Source organism: Balaenoptera physalus (assembly GCF_965194825.1).
Source record: "Balaenoptera physalus genome assembly, chromosome: 7".
NCBI lineage: Eukaryota > Metazoa > Chordata > Mammalia > Artiodactyla > Balaenopteridae > Balaenoptera > Balaenoptera physalus.
This window is the reverse complement of record NC_138886.1, coordinates 51,755,094-51,776,591: the sequence shown is the minus strand read 5'-3', so window position 1 is coordinate 51,776,591 and position 21,498 is coordinate 51,755,094. Positions and strand designations below refer to the sequence as shown.

General features: G+C 43.2%; 1 protein-coding gene across 1 annotated transcript in view; it reads right to left on the bottom strand.

Moving 5' to 3' along the window:
- The window catches only part of DMRT1 (doublesex and mab-3 related transcription factor 1), a 124,451-nt gene that overhangs the window by 101,359 nt on the left and 1,594 nt on the right, over nucleotides 1-21,498 (bottom strand). The window contains exon 2 of the mRNA XM_082471069.1: nucleotides 18,771-18,954. Within this exon, the coding sequence (XP_082327195.1) occupies nucleotides 18,771-18,954 (184 nt within the window). The remainder of the gene's footprint in view (nucleotides 1-18,770; nucleotides 18,955-21,498) is intronic.

Genomic DNA, 21,498 nt, shown 5'->3' with positions numbered 1-21,498 from the left:
CCCCTTACATTTACCTCACTTTTCAACATTAGCAGGGAAAGAGGAGAGGGGCCGGGGATTGCTAGCTATACACGCAGATTGCCGAAATGCTTAGCCATCCGCTGGCATTTCTGTGTCTTCTCTGCTGCACCACTCAGGTGTGAGGGTGGGAGATGTACCTCTAAGCTGTTATAATGTCCACACACAAAAAGCTGGGAATGAAACCACCCCGTTTTTGTGTAGTCACTAACTACCACTGCTCCCAAGACAGCCCACCAGAATCTCCTCGATGGGTAACACCCTTCACGTGTGCCATCTTGATTTCCCTTCTGCCTTCCTTCCTTTTGAGTAAAGCTCCTCTGAAATGAAAAGAAGTCGATTCTAAAAATAATCACTTGTCCAACCTTTCAATCATCATTTTTACCAAAGTCAGGCAGGGGAAACGACAGAGAATTAAACCTAGCAGTTTTCACCAAATCCGACAAGAGGGAAGGCCTAGGAAGTAATGTTATCCCTTGTTTCAATAACTGGAGAAGTTCAGGTGGTAAATCTAAGGATGTGTGTACAATTGGCAGCAGAACCCCGTCTGAGACCTCACACCTCACCACCAAGCTGTGTCATTAAGAGTAAAGGAAGCTGCTTAAATGTGGCCAATGAACAGCTTAAGTTAAAAGACATCTGTTCCTACTGATGATTTCCTGGAGAAGAATATAAATGACTACTAACTATTCATGTGCTGGCGTGGAGGTGAATCAAACACCAAGGTCAAGACAGTTCTCAGACTCCAACGACAGAGACCAGGACGGGAGATGACATTTCCATTGGGAGATGTCAGGCAGGGCAGGGGCTGTGAGCTGTGATTTGGTCCAGAGGCACACCATACTGTCCCAAAGCCCTTAACTTGTGGCTCTTCTGACTCATCCTTGAAGCAGCTCGCTCCAACCCTGGGTCCTGGTTTAGCTCTGCAACTGTGGCCTTGTTGCCAGCTGCTGCCAAAACAACCGTGTTGTGCTGTTCTCAAAGTGTGTACACAAGTCACTACATACCAGGTGAGGTGATCGCCTCCAAGCTTTGTTTTCTCTTCACAGCTAACTGCTCCACCAAACATGTCACCAACCACAGGGACAGGAAAGCACAGCAAAAAATGTCACACTTGTGATGATTCCTGCCTCCCAGTGTAGGGCCAGAACCCGAATTCCCAGCCTCCGTGCAGTCAAGGCCCAGGCATGTGAAAAAAGTGCTGCCAATGAGGTCTCCCAAGTGAGACTTCAACTGCAACAATGCCCTTTCTTTTTTTTTTTTTTTTTTTTTTTTTTTTTCACACACACACACTGTATTTTATTTTTACAAGAGATAAATAGACTAACACCAAGCATTGTACATGGATGACCACAACAAAAGCAACAATGATTGCAATTACCAAACATGAAACACACTCATACTATGTCATAATATTGACATTCAGTCCAGTAATCCTCCACTGTAACGAATGCCCTTTCTTTTTGGCAGGGGCTAGAGCCAGAAACCTGTGTCTTTTTTAAAAAAAGATTGATTGATTGATTATTTATTTATTTTGGCTGCGCCGGGTCTTAGTTGCAGCACACAGGATCTTTGTTGCAGCATATGGGATCTTTTAGTTGCAGCATGCAGACTTCTTCTTAGTTGTGGCATGCTTGCGGGATCTAGTTCCCTGACCAGGGATCGAACCCAGGCCCCCTGCACTGGGAGTGCAGACTCTTACCCACTGGACCACCAGGGAAGTCCCAAGAAACCTGTGGCTTTTGATAGTGGCAGAAGCAACAGCTGCAAGGCCCTGAAGGCTCTGACAACTTGGGATACACACATGTACATGTAGACATACATGCATATACATACATACACATACACACACACACAGAGATATATCTGTATCTACATATCAATCAACACCCTAACCACAAAGAAAGTTGTATCTTAACTGAAAGAAATGACTACCAAGAGCCAATCTGGGCCTGTCAACCAAAATGTTATCATGGTGACTAAGAAACAGCATGACGGAAGCTGTATCAGTGGCCAACTTCTTACAACTACAATCACAGCTGCATCATGTGCATCTTTATTTTCCTCATCCAGTGGCCTGTGTCATGCAGATTTTGTCCATCACGTCTCTGGAAATCTAACATGCTCTCAGAAACTCCATTTCACAGAAAGGTCACCAGTATTAAGAACTGTTTGGCAATTCTCCAAGTAAACACAGAACCTAGGGACATCTCTGCGTGGGTACAGCCTGCGGCACAGAGTGGGGGGACTACATAAACTCTAAAACACGGGGCCCGTATCTGTGACAAAGGAGCCGGCCAACTCTGTGGGCAGCACTGGGTATCATCTGTGGCTGCATCAACCACCAGCCTCACCCGTGCTTCTCAAGATTTCTTCCATCACAGAAACAACACTGGACTGACAAGTCAGAGAATAAAGATTTTTTTTTTTAATCAACAATAAAGCAAGAGTAATTATCTGAACACCACCAACAAAAAAGCATACACTCCCACGAACGCACAAGTTTTAAGATGAAGTTGTCTGTCCCCACTCTGCACACCCAGAAAGGAAACAACAACATAGGCAGAGCCTGGAGACTCAGCTGGGGGTTCTCTTCCATCTCTGGACTAGACCCAGCCCAGAAGTGGTAGTAAAGTTGACCTTCTGAGCAGAGACTACAGTGATGTCACTAAAAGGATTTCAGAGCTGAAGAACTGAGCTTACTGAAAAGATAACTGCGGATGATGTCACAGGAAGGACTCACCAAAAAGTCAACCACGGAGCAGGTGACAGAGCTGTTCTTTCATACATGTTGAGCAGTCGCAGCCCTTTGTCCTAGGAGGCCAACTTGTGAGGGAAAGCTCTCAAAAACTCGACAAATTCATTCATTCATTCATTCTATATTAACTGGGTGCTCAACTGTTTAATTCCAAGGTAGGAAGAGTCATTGTTTCATGACATTACCATACAGAGGTGCCTTCAGGTTCAGCTGAGTCTGAAACTAGGAAGCCAACCAACGCCTCAGAATGTGTAGGACTTTATTTATTGCAAGTCAAAATACAGACAGACTGCAGACTTGCATTAATAGCTAAAATCAAACAAATATGTAGACATGGGGAAAAGACAATTAAACGGTACAACTGGAAATATGACACCCTAAGAAAAACTAAGAAAATAATAAGCAACAGATTATTAAATTCTCAGGGACTGAAAACATCAAACTAGGGAGGAGAAACAAAGTCACTGCAGATTAAATATGGAGAGTTTTAAGCCAATTATAAAAGATCAAAGAGAACAAGACAGGGGAGGAGTAGCCTTACAAGTAACCGAGATAGGAGACCTTGGAAGAAATATGACCAGGGTAAAATCATTACAGTTTACAGTGAAAGTAATGTAGGGATGACTCCAGAGAGAAATTCACTAGGGACCACTCCTGGGAGAACAGCACGGGGACAGAGAGCAAAAAGCTCTTTATTTTCAAAAGGCACACAACTCCGGAGGGCAGGTGCTCGCTACAGAGAACAAGGACTAGGATGGGCCAGGTGAAGAGCGCAAACGAAAAATGCTAGTGGCTTGAGCCACGTTTTGGATCCCATTCTGTCCACCTCTGGCTAGGAACCTCGGTGGGGTCTCCATTCCATGGCACCGTGGGCAAAAGGGAGAGGCAACAGTTGTGGAGTTAGCAGAAACTCACTTGACACTTTCTGTTTCACCCTCCAAAAATATCTGAGACTGCCCCCTTTGAATAAGGTCAACCTCCTGGAAAGTCCTGTTACTAACTGTCCTAGATTTTAACCAAGAGGAGCAGAGCCAAGCAAAGAGCTGTGAATGCAAATGATGTTCACTTTTCACTGTAATACCTCATTTATTCCGCAGTTTACATAGACTTTTCAGTGGCTACCAATAATAACTCTACAAGGCTGAGACCCACAAAGAGGAGCTGGCTGTGGCTTAGAAAGGTGCCCTGCACACAGAGGAACACGGTAGGAGCTGGACTCCCGAGTAAACCCAGGTCTTCTCAGTCCAGGTCCGGTGTCTTCTTGCAATGACAGGAAAAACCCAGACACCTAGCTCTTCACCTAGATTCTGAGTAGCTAATTCTGTGTATTTTGTTTTGTTTTTTAGTAATCATCAATACACTGGACGCCATAAAATATCAGAGTCAGAAAGCCAAGGGACGTGCACAACACTGCCAAGGAATTCCCGCTACAACTAGCATTTAAGAACAAGGGTAATGCCTGACTTACCAAATTTTCTTTCTTACAAGAGATTCAACAGATCACTATATAACTGTGAGGCTGGTTAAAGCCTACGGTATAACTGAAAATACAGAACGACAAAATGGAGTATATTAATAACATAGCACTTACTGATACTGAGAAAATATATCTCAAGGAAAGAAAAAAAGGAGGAACTCTGGACATCAACTATTTTACTTACCTCTGTAACTGGATACAAACTGCTCACCTAGCTTAGTAACCTGGCTACCTAGTGGGTCCCAACTTACTATCATGACCAGAGTAATGGAGCCCAATACAGGGCATGAGCATGGGCTGTGAGTCACAGACTCGGGTTGGAATCCCAACTCCACCACTTAAAACACGTGTGATCTTAAGCATGTTATGAAACCTGCTTCCTTATAAGTGGAAAAATAGTTCCTATTTTACAGAGTTGTTGTAGAGATTAAATGAGAATATAAATAACAAAGCAGCTAAGACAATACCTGGCATGAGGCAGACACTCAGTAAATGAGAGCTAGCAGTATTGCAATCATTACCTCCTTTGAAAACATAATGCCAAAGAATTGGGAATTAAACTACACACACAGATGGCAAAGGATAAAGCACTGCCCGCTCTCCCCCTTCACACACAGGAACCACAAAACATTATTCACAATCGTGCGTGGATCCTCAGTTTGAGAAACACCCCTTATTCCTGCCACACTAGCTCCTGGCAACGCAAACTAACGTGAGAATTACATTTCTTTGCTTAATCACCCTTACTATATGCTCTGTTTCTTCAGTTCTACCCAATTCTCCCCTGCTCCTAGATGCAAGCTTTTGTTCCCTGTCAAACTCCTCTCCATTGCTGTAAATAATCTCTCTCCCTCTTTGTATATTACCTTTCAAATATTTATAGACTGTTATTCTCCTTCTCTCCAAGCCATACATCATTTTTGTTGCCCTTCCCCTAGATTCTCTCTAGTTTATCTACGTCTTTTAGAGAAAAACAAACCCCAGGTGCTTCATGATGAAAACAGCACACCCAAAGCTAACAGCCCTAAGCCAGTAAGGCCCCTTATTCAAAAGCCACCAGAAAATTCTTTGATGTGCTTCTTCCTCCTTTTCCCCTGTAACTCAATAATTCCATCTCTCAGATAAAAACGAGGGAGAGGGGATAAGGGAGGTGACCACCAGCCTCACCCAGTGGAGGCCGGGGCTCCACGAGGCAGCAGCTCCCGGGGTAGGATGCCATGGGACAGCCACTGACACGCTCCAACTTGCTAATGAGGAATTCTGCACCATGCACGTTGCTCCTGCTTGTTAATTCCTTCCCATCCACTGCATTCGATATGAAGGTATTAGAACTGTGTCCTTGTGGCTCCCCTTCCCTCCCCCACCAGGTCTGGGCTGACGCGCCTGCTTCTTCATCTGACACGCAGGGCCCAAGGTCTCTAAATCGTGTGCCTTCTGTCCAAACTGTGAGGGGAACAAGATACAGACAGTGCGTTACCTGTTTTGCTGAAGGTAACTTCCTCATCTCGGAGTCCTGGGTAGCTGTGTGGTTATCCAACCCTCCCTACTCCCTTTAGAAAAGGATAAGAGATGGCTAATACTAAAGACACATGTCAGTACAATTAATAAAACAAAAAGAAAAGCAAGGCCAAGAAAAGAAGGGGAAAGCTTACTCATACTCTGATGTGTGAAGTGTTAAGATGTGCCTTGGAGATTCCTGGCTGTTGGAGTGTGGCCTGGGGTAGGGGAACTGTGACGGGTTATGTACTCCTTACCCAGAGACACAATTCTTATGTCAGCTAGCTTGATTTTTGAGGGGGAAAAAAAAAAAAGGAATGAAACAAAAAAAGAAACACCTAGTTTATGGCCATAGGGTAGATCATATCCAGACTCATTCCTCTGTTCCTCATTTTGGTATCTGAAACTTGAGTCTGATGGCATGTTTCCGTACTTCATCATGGTTTACAAAGAATTTTCACGTTAAAATCTTAGTTGAGCACCACACTGATTCTGCCAGATAAACTGAGCAGGCAATATTATTTTATCCATTTCACAAATGAGGAAACAGACACTCACAGAAATTAAGTGAACTGCTCAAAATCGGAGAGGTGATGAGTAACAGGCAGGTCTTTGGACTCTAGATCTTAGGTTCTTTCAGTGACATGGAGTTTCCTCCCCAGGCATAAAGTTAACCAGATGAAAGCAAAACTGGGCTTCCCTGGTGGCGCAGTGGTTGAGAATCTGCCTGCCAAGGCAGGGGACACAGGTTCGAGCCCTGGTCTGGGAAGATCCCACATGCCGCGGAGCAACTAGGCCCGTGAGCCACAACTACTGAGCCTGTGCGTCTGGAGCCTGTGCTCCGCAACAAGAGAGGCCACGATAGTGAGAGGCCCGCGCGCCGCGATGAAGAGTGGCCCCCGCTCGCCGCAACTGGAGAAAGCCCTCGCACAGAAACGAAGACCCAACACAGCCAAAAATAAATGAATAAATAAATAAATAAAAATTTTTTTTTTTTAAAAAAGCAAAACTGTTTCCAGGTGTCTTCAATCTTCAAGACCTTTGATCAAGCTTCTACTATCACATACCATTCTCTCAGGGGTAAATTTGGCACTAATAAGACTGGTTGATCTGTTAACTAATCTGGCACCAATCTGGAAATCGGTACTAACAACTAACCCTCACGCTGGGGGAAGCACAACCCTGAACGTGTTCAACATCAACCAAAGAAGCAGTAGAATCATTTTGAAAAAGTTGATGGGTAACGTGCATTCTATCGATAATTTCATGTAACACTGGTAAGAATAAGATTAGTCTCTAGTAACCAGAATATCTGAATGGAGAGTGTATCCCATTCCTCAGCTGGCTTATCATATACCAAACAGTAATACTGGAACCTCTAGACCACAGCACCAGACATGAGTGTGAAATGGTTCAATCATTGAGGCCATTAGCTTAACTTGAGCTCTGCCCACGGTTATACTGGAATGAGGACAGAGGTTGGAAGAGTGTGCAGAACATGTCAGGTCCACTTGGCTCTGGTCTGCAGATGGGGGACCAGACAAGCCACAGGCTCCCCCGCCTGCCCACAGAGGACAGTGACCAGGGCCAGTCGTCAGGCTCCTGGCCTCTGCAGCCTGTCCCCAGCTAGTCTCAGCTAGCCTCCTGGCTTGAAATACCAAACAGTGGGGGGAAACTGCAGCTCATATCACAAAGGGCCAATCTCCACAGTAAATAAGGAACTTCAAGATAGGGGAGAGGGGATTCAATTAAAAAAATGAGCAAAAGACATACACAGATGGCTCACAGAAAAAACATAAATGGTCCTTTAATGTATGAAAAGATTTCAGTCTCACTAACAAAGGAAAAGGGGATTATAAACTATATCAACCGTATTTGTTTTCTATTGCTGTATGACAAACTGCCATAAATCTAGCGGCTTAAAACAATGCAAATGTATTATCTTACAGTTTTGTTGGCCCATCGTCATGACCCAGGTCTCTCCAGGCTAAAATCAAGGTGTTAACTGGGCAGAGGGCTGTTCCAAGCTTCTAGAGAACTCCTGAAATCTTTGCCTCAGCGCCCCCTTCCTCCATCTTTGAAGCCAGCAACAGTGGTCAAGTCTTTTTTCCAGCTTTGAAACTTCCCAGCATCTTCTGTTGTGACATCTCTGGGGCAGCTGGGAAAGGTTCTCCATGTCCAAGGATTCAGGCCATTAGAATGGGCCCACCTGGAATCCAGGATCACCTCCCCACCTCCAGATCCCTGACTTCATCACATCTGCAAAGTCCCTTTTGCCACGAAGGTTACACCTTCACAGGCCCCAGGAGCCAGAGTGTAGCCCTCTCTGGGGGCCATTGTTCTGCTGACCGCACCCACACACAGCGCTTTACCTTTAAGACTGGTGAAGCCCCCATGGCAACCTAGCGCTGGCAATGCCGTAGCAGCAGCTCTCTGGAGGAAGTGCCGTGGACACCATCTACCAAAATTACCTTAAAATAGACCTCCTGTCCTACCATTTCTTTCCGTCTCTACTGTCACCACCCCAGTGCAAGCAGCACCCCTCTGCCTGCGCAACTGCACGGTCTTTGCTTTGCTCCCCCTTCAAACTACACTCCGCACAGCAGCAGAGACCTTTGAAGAGAGTAAATCAGATCACAGCATTCACTGCTTCAACACTCCAATGACTTCCCGTCGCACTCACCATAAAATTCCAACTCCTTCCCTGGCCTGCAAGGCAGCCAGTCGCAGCCCCCAGTGATGTCACCCTTGCTCACAGCACCGATCACACTGGCCTGCTTCCTGCTCTAAGCGCTGTCTCACCTTGCTGCGCCTCCTGCCTGGAAGGCTCTTCCCCCAGACCTTGACTGCAGTGGTTCATTGTCCCTTGGGACTAGCTCGGATTTCATCTCCTGAGAGAGGCACTCTTTCCCTAACCACCACGTTGACAGCCGCGACCCCTCCAGACACACGCATCTTATCACTCTGTCTCCACAGCGCTCACTTTCTGAAAGCATCTTGCCCACTCACTGCTGTACCTGATTATCCACTGTCTCCCCTGTTGGACCTGTAAGATCCACGAGACAGACGTTTTAGGCACTGCTGTGTATACGTCATGCCTGGAAAAGGGTCTGACCCAATGCAGTCACACAACGAATATTTGTTGAATAAACGAAAAATAAAATAGAAACACAGATGGAAGAGAGGGAAAAAGGGAGGGAGGGACTCTGGCCCAGACAGCAGACTCACCAGCAAAGATGAATGCAGCTCAGTTCAGCAAACAGTTATTAGTGTTTGATGAATCCAATCTGCCTCCCTGAATTAATGTATATACTGTATTTTAGATAAACCCCCCAACCTCAGGATCAGAGTTAAAGGGTGATGTAAGAATAGGGAGTAGTTTTATAAGTGCTGAGATCAACACCGAGAGTCAGCTGTTAGTACACACTGGACTGAGCTGACATTGGGTGGCTGAAGGAATTTCCGAGAACTCTCACTGCCCATAAACATCAGAAAATGTGCTGTTACTAGAACACTGAATCAGTATTTTCTTCTGACAACAAACCAGCTGTTTATAGTCTACTTTAAGAGTTTCTTGTGCATTTTTTTCTGAAATGCATGCTCAGTGGTACTGTGCACTAAGACTGGGTTAGTGATCGTGAAGTCTACTAACAGACATAAGAGACCAGAGGAAACTGGGTTTGCCATGTAATTCGGGAGCAATATGTATGTGAATTTTCTTAGGGGAATTTTTTTATAAGTTGAAAAGTAAAGACACCTTGAGGCTGAGACAGAAATTCAGACCTGCACTTACAGAGTTGCTTGTGACCAAGGCAAAAGGAACCCTGACAAGTCAAGAACCAGTGAGACAGCCGCCAGAGCCCCAGGGGGCCCAGAGGTACCCTCACTCCGCTCCCTGGGCTTCATGGCACAACACAGAGCACCCCTGGCTCAGAGCCCAGATCACCTGGCAGAGGTACAGAATTCACAGTACCCCACATCAGGCGGCAGCTGGCCTTACCCTGGGCCCCCTTCCCTACTAACCTCAGCCCTTTAAAGCAACTTCAGAGTCCTCATTACCCCAGAGGCACAAATTAGACTAGCCTGTAGAACAAAGAGAGAAGTCAGCAATGAAGCAGAAATTGCGGGCCTGGGGGAAGAAGTAAGAGGAAAAAAACAGATGTTGACGAGATAAAAGGAATCATCTCGTGTGAGTCTACAGGTGATTCCAAATGCCAAGAAAGGCGGATTAGCAGAAGAGGCTGTCCTTAGCCAAAAGTTAACGAGAGGGAGAGAACGGGGAGTTATCACTCAGTGGGTTTAGTGTTTCAGTTTGGGAAGATGAAACAAGTCCCGGAGATGGATGGTGGTGATGGTTGAACAACACTGTGAAGGTACTTAATGCCACTGAACTGCGCACTTAAAAACGGTTAAAATGGTCCATTTTATGTTAGGCATATTTTACCACAATAAAATCTTTTAAAAATAAGATAGCTAATAAAACAACAGATAGGACAGAAGGGCATCCACGAGATCCAAAGAGTAGTGGGTGGCTGAGGGGGTGGTCAACGGACAGGATCCCTGAACCAGCAGATAACCAGGAACCCAAGGGTCAAGGACTCCAGGGGACACAGTGGAGCAGGTAAGAGAAACTGATGACACAGATGAGCCTTCTGACATTCCAAAAGTCTCCTACGGCAGCAAACACAAGGCTGTACAGCACTACAGTGATACCTAGTGTCACCCACCACCTAAAAAAGTTTTCCAATGCTATGAATAACTATGGCAGTAAATTCTGAGACAGTCTATGAACTACCCTCTTCCAACTGGCAACGTGAAGAACAGCTGTCTATTCTCATCAGCTCTCGGGTTTTCTCTTCTACTTTCCACAGGAGTGATGGCGGTTTTCCATTTTCAGAAATCCAAAGATAAAAATTATTCTTGCCAAGTTTCTAGGGCAAGAGAATTCCTTCTCCCTTGTTCTGAGGAAATGCTTGTCACCCAAGGTCTAAAAAGTTGCTTAAGCCCTTCAGAAACAAACCAATGTTTTCTACGGGCCAATAACACAACAAAGAAAATCTGTCACCAGGTCCCTCTACGGTTTAATTCCTCAAACACTATTCCTTTCACTACAAAGTATATGTGATAATGAGGGAAAAGAGGAAATTTTTAAAAGACTGAATATTAACATATTTCTAGTGATAATAAAATGCAAACCTAGAAAATCCTCCATGATCTAAACTTGTGGTCATCAAAGAGACACTGACTGGGTTTTATATCTTTAGTGTTTGCCAGGATGAAGGCATCTTATTGTTCACTTTTTAAAAACTTCACAGGATGAAGGCATCTTACCTTTTAATTCTAAAAAATTTCAGTACGAATCTTCTGGAGCCCTCACACACTGCTGGTGGGAATGTAGTAAAATAGTGCAGTCTCTTTGGAAAATACTGTGACAGTTCCTCAAAAGGTTAAACATAGTGTTACTGTATGACTCAGCAATTCCACTCTTTAATATATACCCAAGAGAATAAAACATATATTCATATAAAAATTGGTACCAAAATGTGATGGAAGCATTACTCATAATAGCCAAAAAGCATAAGCAACCCAAAAGTCCATCATTTGAAAAAAACCAAAATATGATTTATCCGTATAATGGAATATTATTTAGTTTTAAAAAAGGAATAATAAATACATATTACAACAGGGGTAAACCTTGCAAACCTGAGGCTAAGTTAAAGAGGTCGCCTATGACCCCAGTGTGGGAGCAGATGGAGAGTGACTACTAATGGTACAGAGTTTCTTTTAGGTGGAGATAAAAATGTTCCACAACTAGATTCCAGGGACGGTGGCACAGCTCTGAGAATTTACCAGAAAACACTGAATTGTACACTTTAAGTAGATGAAGTGTATAGTATATGAATTTCACCGTAGGCTGTTAAACTACATTTGAATTTTTAGCCATTTAAAAAATTTAGATACATTTAAAAAATATCACAAAAAATGCAGATTGAACATCAGTGATTTTACTCTGGTATCTGCAGGTGGGTTCATGATCACTAACAGAGTGTTTTAAAACACTTCAAATTTAACTTCAAAATTAACTTTTAAAACTTCAAATTTAACCATCACTATTCATTTATTCAGCGAAGGTTTACTGACCACATGCTACAAAGCCAGGTACTGTACTATGCACATGAGTACATGATGAATAAAAAATGCAATCCCTGCCCTTAAGATTACACTTTCACAAAGCAGACAGAGGTGTAAACCAATCAAATGTTTCTTTGTCTTTTACATATGCTGTTATAAAACTAACTTGTTATTGTACAGCACAGGAAAATATAGCCATTATTTTGTAATAACTTTAAATGGAGTATAATCTATAAAAATATGTTGTACACCTGAAATTAATAATATTGTAAGTCAAGGGCTTCCCTGGTGGCGCAGTGGTTAGGAAACTGCCTGCCAATGCAGGGGACACAGGTTCAAGCCCTGGTCCAGGAAGATCCCACACGCCACGGAGCAACTGGGCCCATGCGCCACAATTACTGAGCCTGTGCTCTGGAGCCTGCAAGCCACAACTACTGAGCCCGTGTGCCACAACTACTGAAGCCTGCGTGCTTAGAGCCCGTGCTCCGCAACAAGAGAAGCCACTGCAATGAGAAGCCCGCGCACCGCAACGAAGAGTAGCCCCCGCTCGCCGCAACTAGAGAAAGCCCGTGCACAGCAACAAAGACCCAAAGCAGCCAAAAATAAATAAATAAACAAATACATATATTGTAAGTCAACTATACTTCAATTAAAAAAAAATAATTTGTGACTTTAAACCCTGTATTTACCTTTTTTGGTGGGTCTAGATGTTTTCCAAATTTCCTTTCTAGCCAAGGTAGACCAGTAGGCTACTGCCTATGTACTTTGTCGTTTTAACTTCTTTACAGAAATACTGTCTACAGAGAATTTCTATCAGGTCGGTTAACTGCTATATTTGACACGTAAGCACAGACTTCCCTTGGAATAAATAAAATTGACTGAGACGCTATTTAAAACACTAGGCTATCAAAATGATCAGTACTATTAATCTTAAGTGTTTTCTTTCATTCAAGCCTCCAACTCTTGCTTCAGTTTAAGGAGATTTGTCTTGTTAAACATCCTAGAAATTTCTTTGACTCTGAAAGTAAAATTGGGGAATGCTTTTATCTGAAGGCCTTTTTAAACCTAATCTCCACATCCTCTATTCTACTTGAAATTGAGAGCTCTGTCTAAAATCAAATGGAGCTCATCTCATGTAAGTAGCCAGAACGCTCCAAATATCAACTCTCAAACTAACTTGGATAAAATGTTTTGGTGCTTCATTTGAAATGCTTCTTTCTGTACAACATGGAAAACTGCAAAGATAAAAACTGAAATATTTCAAATTTAAATAACTCCACAGAAGATTTTAGGGCAGCACAACTACTCTGTGTGCTACTATAATGATGGACACACGTCATCATTAATTTCTCTAAACTCACAGAATGTACAACGCCAACAGTTGAACCCTAATGTAAACTATGGACTCTGGGTGATTACGGTGTGTCCATGTGGGTCATCAATTGTAACAAATGTACCTCTGGCGGGGGATGCTGATAATGGGAGAGGTGTGCGTGTGTGCAGGCAGGGGGTGTATGGGAAATCTCCATACCTTCCTCTCAATTTTGCTGTAAATCTGTAACTTCTCCAATGAATAAAGTTTATTTTTAAGAAACTTAATTCAACATCTTCAATTGTTAGCTCCTCAGTCACATTTCTTACTGGTAAAAACTGCATGGGGACATTATTCCATTTTCAAACTACCACACTGCATGTTTGTAAAGCATTTAAGCCCTTCAAAGGCACATAACCAGGACGGCGTGTGTGCCCTACCGGCATGAGCTCTCTCTCTGTGCTGAAGTGGAATTACTGCTAAAGAAGAGAAGTGAAGGAGGGGGTCCCGCCATTATCAGATGCAGACCTGGCTGACCCTTCCAACGGGGGAAAGGTGAGTGAAAGCAGGCTGCGGGCACTGGGCAGCGGGGGGAGGCCTGAGATGGCAGGAGGCGGCTTGATGTGGAGGAGTGCAAACGTGAGTGTATGTGGAAGCCCGGGGTGCTCCAGAAGGGAGGCCCCAGGAGATAACATTCAGGTCCTTACTTACAAAGGACACGTATGCAGAACCGAATTCTCTACAATGCAGCCCTTCATCTAACAGCCCTGCACAGAAAAGGAGAGGCAGAGAACTATGCGGACCTCAGCGTGAGCACTGGATAAAATGGCATTCTACTTGCTGCATAGGAGGCTGAAGGAAAAGCAGAATATAAAATAAAACGAGGAGCTCAAATTTCAAAGAGGAGGAATGCCTATGAGATTTTTTAAGTCAGTTGATAACTTTCAAAATAAAAAATATATATCTAGGAAGCTAAAATTTAAAAAGTAAAACCACAGAAATACTGCTGAAGTTGCTATTAATTCACTGTCATTTATAACCGAAAGTGCTCACCCTTTTTTCCAGGTGACCCAAAATGGCTGGGAAGAAACCATTTGCTAATCAATAGAGCACCTGTTAGCATATCTGATCCTGCCAGTATAAGAGACAGCAATGAATAGGGCATTTCTTCAAAAGGTTGTTCCTTCACAGTAACACCCGCAATCACAGATGAAAATAACAACAAAAATATTTTATACCCATTGTGGGAGGAATCGTCAGGCAGTGTTTTGATCCATCTTGGCCAATATTTGGCTAAGGATCGAAGAGACTTTCTTCTAAGGTGTTGTCCTACTCAGAGGGATCAGCTCTCTAAGAGATCAAACAACAGCTTGGTAAACCCAATTTCCTTCACAGTGGCCTTAGAACTCGGCCAGTAATCTCAGCAATAATTCTCGGGCATTTCTCACTCTCACTTTTGGCACTTTGAGGAGCCAAAAGGAGATAACGAAGAAGCCTCAAGGACATAAACATCTGCTGGACTTCACTAAACCACTGCCCTTGCAGACACTCAACATCAGGTATGTGAAGGAGAAGGTGAGCAACCCGCCCCCGTGGAAGCCAGGTTGGTGGGCTGCACTATCCCATGACAACTGCTACAACCTCTCACGAGGTAACTGCGAATCCAAGCCTTCCACATCGATATAATGGAATACTAGGCCATTAAAAAACTCCAGTTTGAAATGAAAAAAATAAAAACTACACACGAGTGGGAACAATACACTCCCAATATGTTAAATATATAAATTATATATACACATACACACATATGAAGACAACAGACAGACACACAAGCTTGCACATGCAGCTTGTAATCAATCCTGGGGTAACAAAGAGATTGGGACTGGATTGGAACATATTCGTTGACTGTGTTTTGTACTCTATAAATGTTTACCGTTTGCCTGCATAAAGTTAAATGTTATTTTAAAGAAATCCTTATCTCTGGAAATTTAATACAAGCTACATGTTTGTTAGCAGCGCGCTATGCAGGAAGATGGGCCCACTGTGCTGCATAAAACTTGAGGAACACTCTTTAGCCAATCTGTCTTGTCACTGCTTCTCTCTCTCTCCCCCTCTCTTCCCCCCTCCCTCCCGCCCCTTCACTGCCCTTTCTGTCTTTCTCCCTCTTTTCATTACAGAGTTTAATTCTACTGGCATTTCTGTTTTTCTCGTGCTCAAGTCCCAGCCCAGTCCGGAAGTTAATGATCCCAACTCAAGAGCTTTGGTGGAAGTCCTGAGTAATGATGATGGATGAGACTCCTGCCCCACCAGGAAGAGCTGGCCCTCCTTTCTTGGGCAGGCATAGCCTCCCCGCCCATACGTGAGCACAGGAGCGACACATACTGCTGGCTTCCGCACTCCGCTCCCTTGGAGTGTTGGTTCAAGACTCCAAAATGACTCCAAGGTCTATCAGCTCCAGAAGCAACGAAGGGAATCTGGTCACATCCTCCTTGACCCTGAACCTTCTATCGTGCTCCCCTGCTGCTTCTATTTGTAACTTTCCCTATCACCGCTCTGAAATGCCCTGCGAGAACTTCTTTGTCATTCTGAACTCCGTCTAGCCTGAAATCCTCCTCTAAGGCTTCGCTATCTTGGGGTATGCTATCAGACTCTGACACCCCTTCCACTGCGGTGCAATGCCGGACAGCAGGCTACACCAAGTTCACCTGTGGTTCCCTACCAGATGCCCAGCGTTGACATTTATCCATCACGGGCCTGTCCCTGTATTTCTCCCCGTGAAGACCAGTGGCTGCAACCTTCCATGCCAGCCAAGAATGGCGCTGCTCCTAGAAGTGTTCCTATTTGCCCATCAGCCCTAAATCCCTTCTGAGGATTAAACCATAACCTCTAATCATAACTGTCCATTTTCCAAGGAAACACAGCAACTATTCCCACAGCCTCACTTCACAGGCAGGTGAAGAAATTCATGGGCTTTGGGACCAGACAGACCTAGGCTGAATCCCAGCTTAATTCAGCTTTATTCTGGGGCAGTTTCCTTACCACTGGCTTCCTTATCTGTAAATAGGAATAATAATTCCTACTTTATAAGATGCGTGTGAACATCAAATGAGTTACTCCCCTCTTTACTCCTCTGGAACATCCCCTATCAGTCCCTCCAGCTGAATCCACCAGGTCTGCCCTGACCTGGTAGTATTTGGTAATTAACCTTACACACAGCTTAAAAATCCCAAAGTGCAGGAATCATATTTCTGACAGATACACTCCTTCCTTCTTAAGAAAAGGAAAGTTTAGAAACTGCTGTAAATACATATTATGAGCAACTGAGCTAAAAAAAAAAAAAGAAAATAATACCATTTCCTTTGTTAGCTACAGAATCTGTAGCCCCAGTAACACACACAGGGACAGATACACAGACACACCGACCTGCAGCAGAGATTACAAGTCTATTTCTCACCTGCCTTCTTTGGTGCCCGCTAACCTTCTTCTTTATAATGGTCAAGGCTCCTAGAATCTTCAAAAGCCTCAAAGACCTCATCCCTCATTTTTGAGAAGAGGAAACAACAGGACCAGAGAGCTAAAGTGAGTTGTCTAAAGTTGCACAGCTAGTTAATGACAGCTAGGCAGCTGACAACTTTAGCCCGGTGGTTAAGCGCAGCAAACTGAGTAACTCATGAAAAGCTTACTTAAGAGGAACCGCACTGCAAGGTTCCATTTCATGGAGGCTTAGAAGGCTCCAAAGATTCTGTGAACCTCGGCACATGTGTCTAATATGAAATATATGTCTTCATTTGCCAACAGGATGTCACAGATCTTTGTCTGGTGGATTTCTTAGAGCCCCTGCATTCTAGACCAGTGCCATTAAATAGAACTTTGTGAGAAATGGAAATGCACACTTTCCAATATGGCAGGCCTTAGCTATATATGTGCCTGTTGAGCACCTGAAATATGGTTAGTGCAACTGAGGAATGAAATGTTTTAATTTTTTAATTTTATGTTTTATTGTGGTTAAAATACACGCAACATGAAATTTACCATCTTAACCATCTTTAAGTGCACAGTTCAGTGGTATTAACTACATTCATAATGTTGTGCAACCATCACCACCATCCATCTCCATAGCTCTTTCCATCTTGTAAAACTGAAACCCTATACTCATGAAACAATAACTCTCTACTCCCCCCTGCCCCCAGTCCCTGACAACCACCATTCTACCTTCTGTCTCTCTGATTTTGACTACTCTACGTATAAGTGGAATCATACAGTATTTGTGTTTTTGTGACTGGCTTGTCTCACTTAGTGTAATGTCCTCAAGGTTCATCCACATTGTAGCATGTGTCAAAATTTCCCTCCTCTTCAAGGCTAAGTAATTTTTTACCACATTGTGCTTACCATTCATCTGTCAGTGGACACTTGAGTTGCTTCCACATTTTAGCTATTGTGAATAATGCTGCTATGAACATGGATATACAAATATCTCTTTAAGACGCTGTTTTCTATTCTTTTGGGTATGTACTCAGAAGTAGAATGGCTGGATCATGTGGTAATTCTATCTTTAATTTTTGAGAAACCACCATACTGTTTTCCATAGCAGCTGTACCATTTTACATTCCTACCAACTGTGCACAAAAGCTCCAATTTCCCCACATCCTCACCAATATTGTTATTTTCTGTTTTTTTGATAGTAGTCATCCTAATGGGTGTGAGGTGGTATCTCATTATAGTTTTGATTTGCATTTCTCTAATGACTAATGATATCAAGCATCTTTCCTTGGGCTTTTGACCATTTGTATATCTTCTTTCGATGAATATTTTAATTTTATTTCACTGTAATCAACTTAAATAGCCAAATGTGGCTAAGGGTTTCCATACTGGACAGTGCAGCTCTAGAATACCTAATTATTAAGGTAATTTGGAGACCCAGTGCAGTAAGCATAGTGAGCTCTGAAGACAGATGGACCAATTCAGACACTTTCTAGTTCTTCAGATGCAGCCAGTCACTTAAAATTTTTATACCTCAATTTTCCCATGGTATAAAATAGGATTAATACCTCCTTCTTCTAAGAATGAAATGAAATGAATCAGCATCCATGCAGCCCCTGGTAAAATCTTAGTACATGGGAGAGAATTTAAGCCAATGGACACGCCTTGCCTCAATTCCAGTATCCACTGACAGCTGACACATAGGATTCGGCTTTTTTAGACACTCTCCCCAAATAGATTGCAGTCCTTTCCAGAGAAATGGACTTTCATTCTAGGAAACAAGGATCTTTAGCTCCCACCAAGAGGACCCACAAATGGAAGGGGCTGACTGAGATGAAATCTGGACTCTCGCTTCTCTGGCATTCTGTGATTCTGACTCTGTCCAGATTCAGCCTTGACAAATAACCAAAAGAAAAGTGAAGCCGTCAAACTTCTGGTTTCAGAATTGAGGCCCACCTCCTTTGTGAGGCCGTCAAAAACAGACCTTCAGAAGGGAGGATCTTTTAAGAAACCTCTCAGCTCTGAATGTGCTTTGGGGCTCAGGACCATCCCGAGACTCTATGTCTTTAAGCCCTCCATCCCAGCCACAGGGTTACCTGGCGCTGCCATGGTCGGGGTGCTGGCCGGTGGGGTCTGCGAGGTGCTGCTGCCCTCAGTCATCAGGCATGGGGTGCTGCTGTCGTTCTCCCTCTTGATGAGCAGCTCAGCCGCGCTGGGCAGCGGGATGGGGTGGCTGATGCCCAATTCCTCCTCCTGGGCCTGCTGCCGTCTCAGGGCCACCTGGAAGCACAGGGCAGTGGGTCACTCAGTGCAGCTTTGCCAAAGTCACGGAAGCCCCACCCACCCCAGGGTGAATCCCTCCTTGCTTTTTAAAGCTACGCAGGTAACTCTGAGATGCAGCCAAAGCTGAGAAAAGGTTTCGAGCCACAGTCCCTGGCCCACAGTAAAAGCACTCAAAAAATGTCCCTTAAAGAAGTGAGTATGTAGAGTGGCGGGAAAGCCTGGATGAGGAGAAGCTGCAGAGTCAGCAGAGGCATTCAACATGAGGAGAAGCCAGCACTGACAGACTGGGAAGGAAGGAGAATGGGATCACTCACTCCTTCCTTCCACAGATGTGTCAAAGGCTGCTGTACTGGGAACAGCGACCAGCAAGATACAGTAAGGTTGGATTAGATCCCAAGGTACTCACTGTTTACAAGGAGAAGCAGGAAACAGGCAAACATGCAACTGCAACTCAAGACAAAACGTGGTAAACACCACAGGACAGGCATACACGGATCCTCCAGAAGAAACTCAGGCAGAAACGGCTTTAAGTGTAAGTATAAGCTGCAGGTGGTACTGGAACAGGGCCTTGAAGAACAGGATGAGTGGGGCTTGACGGGCAAGGATGAAGGGGCAGAACAACCCGGAATAAGGGAGCAGGGTAGGCAGGGAAGGCAGGGGCTGCTCGGGAAACCTTGCAGAGCCCTGTTCTCTGTGGGGGAGGGAGCACATACAGAAGTAATGGGGAAAAGGGGGCTGGAATACGGCGCTGGAGTCTCAGGAGAGAGAGGCTGGAGGTGGAAAGAAAAGGAGACGACATGTTCCATATTCCAGGCAGGAGGGAAGGAGATGCAAGTGGGGGCTGGAAAGGACCCAGCATACCTAAGACACTCCTCATGGTCCCTCTTCTTTGAAATAACATTGTTTAAGGTTGAAAAAAGAGGTGTCAGGAAAATAAATTCTATTTTGGCTTACTACAAATAACAAAAATGGAGACTTTCTGTTGAAACTGACCATTGGTAATAATGAAATGAGAAAGGGAAGCACCTGTACCTCAGAGGCCCAAATACAAGCCAAAAGTTGAAATCAAAATGGTAAACCAGAAACACAACTACAATTTACACATTGTCTTAGGAATACCGTAGTCCAAATTTAGAAAAATGATTAATTTGGAAGTAATTTTACTCATAACAAGAGGAGTCTTCAACTTTAAAAAATCCTTGAATAATCAATTAAGATTAAATAATTAAGCTTAATTCTTGAATTTTCTCTTACTAACCAAGAAGTTTAGGAACAGAATATTAAAGATTTGACCACATATTTTTTAAAAGAGTACCCATGAACTTGTGAAGTATGTCAATGCAAACTTATACCCTGGTTTACACGAATCCCATGCATGCACAAAACATACAGGATATTACATAGTCCATAAACTTAAAACACTTTTACAAAGACCTCTCAAGCATTCTTAGGAAATGTTATTTAAATGGAGAAGGTGGGGCAATTGATTTAAAATGCAATTGTTTTAGAGTCAGATCTAAGATCAATTTCAAACTATTTTAGAATGCCTGTTACATGAATGTTAAAGGATTTCATTTAGCACAGCACAAGCCTGCTGGTGTGGAAAATAGTGAAATTTCATACTATAAAAGTAATCTTGAGTTGCTTTTGTTTTTAACAAAGCAAATATCCTCCTTCCAAGTTAGTACGCCTACTAATACAACTTATTCAAAATTAATGGCCCTACTTGGATATATATTTTTATTACATTTTGAGAACAATTCCCCTCCCAAGCATACTCTCCATACTAAATATCAAAGCCAACAGCTAAATGTTCAGAAAACTTTTCTACCTACAAATACAATTTAAATGTCCATAAGTATTTTTTTCAGTAAACTCATTGTGATGCATTTTAATGCTACACTCAGTGTATTCTTTTCATCCATTACAGAGTAAGATAAAAATCTATAAAGAAACTCAGTAAAACAACCTATATTTCCATGAGTGCACTCGCAATCTGTGAAGCCAAAATATATCTAGTTTAAAACATTTCAAAATTGGATGTACATAAAAAGTATGATTTCTAAGCATTTGTGCACTCCTGTTCAAGGATCTTACCTAAATCATTTTCAGTGGGGGGTATTTACCCATTCCTAACCAAAAGCAGCACGTAGTAAACATTTCTTTGGTACCTTTTCATTTTTTTTTATTTTTTTATTTTTTATTTTTTACCTTTTCATTTTAAATAACCTGTTTTAAAAGTATGAAACAACTTTTAGCGGGAAAGAATGTATATTATTCTCTTCTAAAATTCATTTTCGGATACCAACGACGTTAACTATTTCCGTGAAGGTGCTAAATTACTGCCCAGCTTAGGACGCTTTAAAAAACTAACACACTCCATGAACAAAACCTCAAATTCTTGCATTTACTCCTCTGCGTACATTTTAAAAAGTTCTTAGCTGTGTTTTAAAACACACTCAAAGTAATGTGTACTTGAATAACTTCGGTGGAGACAGCAAATTTTAAAAGGCTAATGAAATTTCCGTAGTGCTCAAAATG